The sequence below is a fragment of the Grampus griseus genome (genome assembly GCF_964374135.1).
Source record: "Grampus griseus genome assembly, chromosome: 17".
NCBI classification, from domain to species: Eukaryota; Metazoa; Chordata; class Mammalia; order Artiodactyla; family Delphinidae; genus Grampus; species Grampus griseus.
Window position 1 is genome coordinate 35,048,080 of NC_139011.1, and position 6,488 is coordinate 35,054,567.

The 6,488-nt window shown below is 40.9% G+C and overlaps 1 protein-coding gene across 1 annotated transcript in view; it reads right to left on the minus strand.

The window, feature by feature from the left end:
* The window catches only part of GRHL2 (grainyhead like transcription factor 2), a gene marked incomplete at both ends in the record, with an annotated part of 113,842 nt that extends 107,754 nt beyond the window's left edge, over nucleotides 1-6,088 (minus strand). The window contains one exon of the mRNA XM_082675236.1: nucleotides 5,921-6,088. Coding sequence (XP_082531362.1) covers nucleotides 5,921-6,088 — 168 coding nt within the window. The remainder of the gene's footprint in view (nucleotides 1-5,920) is intronic.
* Between the last annotated feature and the right edge of the window lie 400 nt (nucleotides 6,089-6,488).

A 6,488-nucleotide genomic window follows, 5' to 3' on the forward strand; every position in this document is an offset into this window, starting at 1 on the left:
ATCAAAGAAATAGGAGAAATAGGGATTCCAAACACTAAAACGTATTAGAAACTCCCAAAGACTCCTGGAAGTGAACATTAGTGTTGCTAAGATGCACTGATGCCAGCTCTGGGCAGCCTGCTCAGTCTACAGTATCGGGCACAATGTGACAAAGGGAAACCTTTGGGTTTGCTCCCATCTGGGCCAGGCTGAACCATGTTTCCCTTTGGCTTCCCAAAGACTGTCCTTCTTAGAGAAACTGAGACCTCTGAACTCGGGCCCCGTTCTCAAGTCTAGACCCACAATACTGTCTATCAGACATCCCTACCTAGACACCCTACAAGCGCATCACACTCAACATACAATTATCCTTTTCCCCAAAGCCCTTCTTCTGTACTCCGCCTTCATTAATCTGAGAGTCAGCTTAGATATTATGACCCTAATTATAGGGTTCTCCCACCAAATCTCACACACACACACACACACACACACAATCAGTTGCCAGCTTTTTTTTTTTTTTTTTTTTTTTTTTTGGCGGTATGCGGGCCTCTCACTGCTGTGGCCTCTCCCGTTGCGGAGCACAGGCTCCGGACGTGCAGGCTCAGCGGCCATGGCTCACGGGCCCAGCCGCTCCGCGGCATGTGGGATCTTCCCGGACAGGGGCACGAACCAGCGTCCCCTGCATCGGCAGGCGGACTCTCAACCACTGTGCCACCAGGGAAGCCCCAGTTGCCAGCTTTTATTCAAACAAATACTCAGTGATTTCTTGAACATACTGCTTTGTCTCTATGCAGTATGGCTGACTAAACAGAGCGGCTGATTCAGAGAGAACCTCACAAATGCTGACCCAGGAACAGCTACCATCATGTCTTACTTTAGGGCTTCATCATTTTTTATCTGGACTATTGCAACGAACTGTTCACTGGATTCTCTGCTCATAACCCACCTCCCTGCTGCTGCTGCTGTTGCTGTAATATGTATAAATCATTTCTCCAATCTACCAGGCTTATGTTCAAAATCGTTCAGCGATGGAGAAAATGATGCCAAATAATATGACAGAAAAACTACAGGCAATTTCACTTTCTTCTTTAAGCTTCCCTGAATTTTCTATAATGTATATGTATAAGCCAAAAATAAAAAGCTTTCAGCAGCTTATGAATATTTCAACAGCTTATGAATATTTATTAAACCACTTATTCACTCATTCATCTAGATAATATGAATTTAAATCATTAAAATACATAAAAAACAGGACTTCCCTGGTGGCACAGTGGTTACGAATCCATCTGCCAATGCAGGGGACATGAGTTCAAGCCCTGGTCCAGGAAGATTCCGCATGCCTCAGAGCAGCTAAGCCCGTGCACCACAACTACTGATCCTGTGCTCTAGAGCCCGTGAACCATAACTGCTGAGCCCGCGTGCCACAACTACTGAAGCCCGTGCGCCTAGAGCCCGTGCTCCACAACAAGAGAAGCCACAGCAATGAGAAGCCCGCGCACCGCAACAAAGAGTAGCCCCCGCTCGCCGCAACTAGAGAAAACCTTCGCCTGCCGATGCAGGGGACGCGTGCCGCGGAGCGGCTAGGCCCATGAGCCATAGCTGCTGGGCCTGCGCGTCCGGAGCCTGTGCTCCACAACGGGAGAGTCCGCAACAGTGAGAGGCCCGCGTACCGCAAAAAAAAAAAAAAAAAAAAAAAAATTTCAGGTGTCCAACATAGAGATTCCCGATTTTTATAGGTTATATTCCATTTACAGTTATTATAAAATATTGGCTATATTCCCTGCATTGTACAATATATCCTTGTAACTTATTTATTTTATACGTAGTAGCTTGTACCTCTTAATCCCCTACCCCTATCTTGCCCCTCCCCCCCTCCCTTCTCTCCATTGGTAGCCACTAGTTTGTTCTCCACATATTTAAGTCTGTTTCTGTTTTGTTATATTGGCTAGTTTGTTTTCATTTTTTAGATTCCACATATAAGTGATATCATACAGTGTTTGTCTTTCTCTGACATTTCACTTAGCATAATACCCTCCGAGTCCATCCATGATGTTGCAGGTGACAAAATTTCACTCTTTTTTATGGCTGAGTACTACTCTATTGTATTTATATACCTCGTCTTTATCCATTTGTCAGCTGATGGACACTTGGGTTGCTTCCATATCTTGGCTATTGTAAATAGTGCTGCTATGAACACTGGGGTGGATGTATCTTTTCAAATTAGTGTTTTCATTTTTTTCAGCTATATGCCCAGGAGTGGAACCTCTGGGTCCTATGGTGGTTCTATTTTTAGTTTTTTGAGAAACTGCCATACTGTCTTCCATAGTGGATGCACCAGTTTACATTCCCGTCAACAGTATAAAGGGTTCCTTTTTCTCTGCATCCTCAAATTGAGTTTTATGCAAACTCTCTACTCTGCATTACAAAATATTTACAGAAAGCAGTATTTCAACTTTCCTCTACATCTTAAAAACGTGCAAGAGGAGAGGTAATCCAGGTACCATACTTACTAATACTTTATCCTCTGAACCTGTGGGAAATAAAATACGTTGCTTTCCTAAATTACTAGATTTTTGTTTCAAGGTGCGTTTCTCTTTTTCATTAATTCGAAAGAACTGCCATCTAATACAGATGCCTGAAATTATACCCATTTCACAGTAGTAAAATCTACATTTAAAAAATAAGAAAAATATATTTTTTCAAAGTGTATCTTTTTTTTTATTTATTTATTTTTTATTATTTATTTATTTTTTATTGTTTATTTATTTATTTATTTTATATTTATTTATTTTTTAACATCTTTATTGGAGTATAATTGCTTTACAATGGTATGTTAGTTTCAGCTTCACAACAAAATGAATCAGTTATACATATACATATATTCCCATATCTCTTCCCGCTTGCGTCTCCCTCCCTCCCACCCTCCCTATCCCACCCCTCCAGGCGGTCACAAAGCACCGAGCTGATCTCCCTGTGCTATGCGGCTGCTTCCCACTAGCTAACTACCTTACTTTTGGTAGTGTATATATGGATAAAGAAGATGTGGCACATATATACAATGGAATATTACTCAGCCATAAAAAGAGACGAAATTGAGCTATTTGTAATGAGGTGGATAGACCTAGAGTCTGTCATACAGAGTGAAGTAAGTCAGAAAGAGAGAGACAAATACCGTATGCTAACACATATATATGGAATTTAAAAAAAAAATGTCATGAAAAACCTAGGGGTGAAACAGGAATAAAGACACAGACTTACTAGAGAATGGACTTGAGGCTATGGGGAGGGGGAAGGGTAAACGGTGACAAAGTGATAAAGAGGCATGGACGTATATACACTACCAAAGTGTATCTTAATGTATTTCTTCAAAGTCTTATAAAAGCATTAACTAACATATTTGTTTAACACAGTTATAAAAGTTACCAAAAATTGTAGTAATGACCCAAGTGATTAAATCAAGGTCACTTTAATATGTTACTAGATTTTAAAGATTGATAAAGGTATCAATTTTTCACAGCAGGGGAAGGAGAAGAGGGGACGAAGTGAGAGAGTAGCATTGACATATACACACTACCACATGTAAAATGGATGGCTAGTGGGAAGCAGCTGCATAGCACAGGGAGATCAGCTCGGTGCTTTGTGACGACCTTGAGGGGTGGGATAGGCAGGGTGGGAGGGAGGCTCAAGAGGGAGGGGATATGGGGATAGATGTATACATATAGCTGATTCACTTTGTTGTAGAGCAGAAACTAACACAACACTGTAAAGCAACTATACTCCAATAAAGATATTTTTTTAAAAGGTGTCAAGTTTTAACTATTTTTTATAATAAAGGAAAATTGCTTTGTGATTCCTTTCTAGGGATGAGACCATTTCTGAACATTACATATTAACACAAAAGTCCAATAGAGCTGAACCCTCAAGAAGTAGCCTATAACATGAAGCGGTCTAACATGGTAAGTTCTGTGTTTCTATACCATCCTCAATACATTCTGAAAATTCTGACTCCAAAACGTTTAGAATTCATCCTTGTGTTTTTCAAATAAGCTCCTTAGTCAAAAAGGATTAAAATATATAAAACAACCACAAACAAAGAAAACAAGAAAGGAAAGCCTGCCAAGAAACCATCTTTGTTTTTAGGCCCGTTTTTTTTCAGGCGATTCCTGTTCATTGTAGGAAACTGCCCTGCTTACATGGAATGGAGGTCAGACCCTAAAATATCCTTTCATCTGGACCCCAATTCCCAAAGTTAAAGCCCTTTCTTGCTATGTCAGGAGACGTGTTGGGAGTTGTACAGCTTCACAAGAGAGCTGTCGAAATCGGCCAACTCCAGCTCCGTTGGTAAAGGGAAAAAAAATCACCCTAGACTGGCAAGGGTACCAGTGGAATGCCTTTCCCATATTTCTCCAGCACTTTCCAACCATAAAAAAAGCATTTATTTGAGTTAATAATATCCTCATTTAAAGTAGCCTGGATGGGCCAACCTATCAGTTACTCATACCTCGTGTTTCATCTTAAATAAGCACAACTTGGCTTGGCTTTCATTCTTCTCCCCATGGAGGGAGCCCTCCTGAGTGATTTAATAGAGAAAATGGGAAGAAGCTGGAAAAGGAACGAGTAATTTTAGAGAATTTTGGTGAAAGAAATAGGCCCGGGGGCAGTGCCAGAGTCAATGGTGGTGGGAGATCGTTGTAAAGCACAAAAACCCTGGTTTAGGAGAGACCCAGGGGACAACACAACTTGCAGAACTGAGACCACTGGGAGGAATCAGGGACTGGGAAGCAGGGAGGAAACAGGAAGCTGAGACTGGTGCTTACTGAAAGAAAAATGATTCCTCTTGGGTGATTTTCTCATGATGGAGGGAGAGGGGAAGAGGGGGATTTAGTTCTTATTCTAAAATAAAGAGTTCACTAAACACGGCCATTCTCACCTTCGTGCCAATAGCATCGTAAGCCCACAGTGTTTACAATCAAGTCAGGCAATAAATATCCTCCTTCAGTAAATACCTGTTGATTTTTTACACTTCATTGGTTCTAAGGGAGCAGGTCATACCAGATACAGTCCTTTATAGTTGAGGCAGACCATTGTTTGTTGTTCGATTTCCTGAAATACTCCTATTTTGAAAGTAACTATGGCAGGTATTTTTGTAATGCAAGCGAATTACATTCACTTTGTTTTAAGGGTTTTTCAAAATAAATATTGAGTACTCATTGAAACAAATGGAGACAGATTTTGGAATTGCTGCAAAAGCCTACCACTAAAGTATTCATTGGTGTTATTCCTTACAAAACTGAAAAATCTAGAAACCCTGATGTTTCTTATAAAATGGAAAATCTAAAAGCAACCTAGAGAGTTCCCTGGTGGTCCAGTGGTTAGGACTCGGCGTTTTCACTTCTGTTTTCACTGCCGAGGGCCAGGGTTCAATCCCTGGTCGGGGAACTAAGATCCTGCAAGCTTGTGGCACAGCCAAAAAATTAAATTAAAAAAAAATTTTTTAAAAGGTTCTCATTACTTAATTAAAAAATAAAATAAGATAAAAGTAACCTAAATGCCCCAAAATGGAGCAATGACTAAATTATGGTACAGCCACACAATGCAATATTCTTTATTCACCAAAAATCATAAAGTAAAAATGGCAACAAAGAAGGATTTGCAATATGATATGAAGTAGAAATTAAACGTAGGTAATATGTATGCTTGTAAACAGAGGGCACAGAAATAATCATCCTAAAATGGAAACTCCCTCGGGGTGGTGGTAAAGTTGTGCTTTATAGATGGGAAAGCAGAGTCGCAATGAGAACAGGAAGAGGTTGAATTCCAGAGCGAGTGTGGCAATGCCATTCATTCTCTGGCCTGGGATGAAGAATCTGGCCCCTCTGCCCACTAGAGAGGGGAGGCCCTGGAGGCAGAAAGTGGAGGGAGGCGGGGCTTCAGGTCCTACCTTGTAATAGTCATACAGCAGGCCAAGGGCGGCAGCACTGTCCTCATCACCGTTGATGCTCATCATCGCCTTGGTGGCCGCCGTCAGGGGGTTCTCCAAATACGACTTCCAGGCTTCATCCTCACTGGTGTAGGCTCTTCGGGTATTAAATGGAGGGTCACTGGGCATGGGCACTAAGGCCACCAGTCGTTTATTACTGTGAAAGCAAGAAAAACACGAGGTGCATTATCAAAGAAGTATTCCTTTGATATCCGCTAAAAAATACACATTATTTGGTTAATTTGTACTTCCCCAGAATGGAAGAGAGGGCAGATTAAGACTAAAGTGACTGCCCCATTGCATTGATAAAGCCACTGATTTATTTCTCTACTGCCCATGAGAAGTAATAATGGTCTTTCAAAGGTAGTACAGAAGTAGTGTAAGTTGGTTTCCTTCACACTTGGCTTTTCACATCCAATCACTTCAGAAGCCAAATCATTTTCTTTGATTATTCTTCATTAGTGAATAATAAAATGAAAAACTGAGAGGGAACAGGTTTCATTTAACTCTCTTAGTTCTAATGTATAAA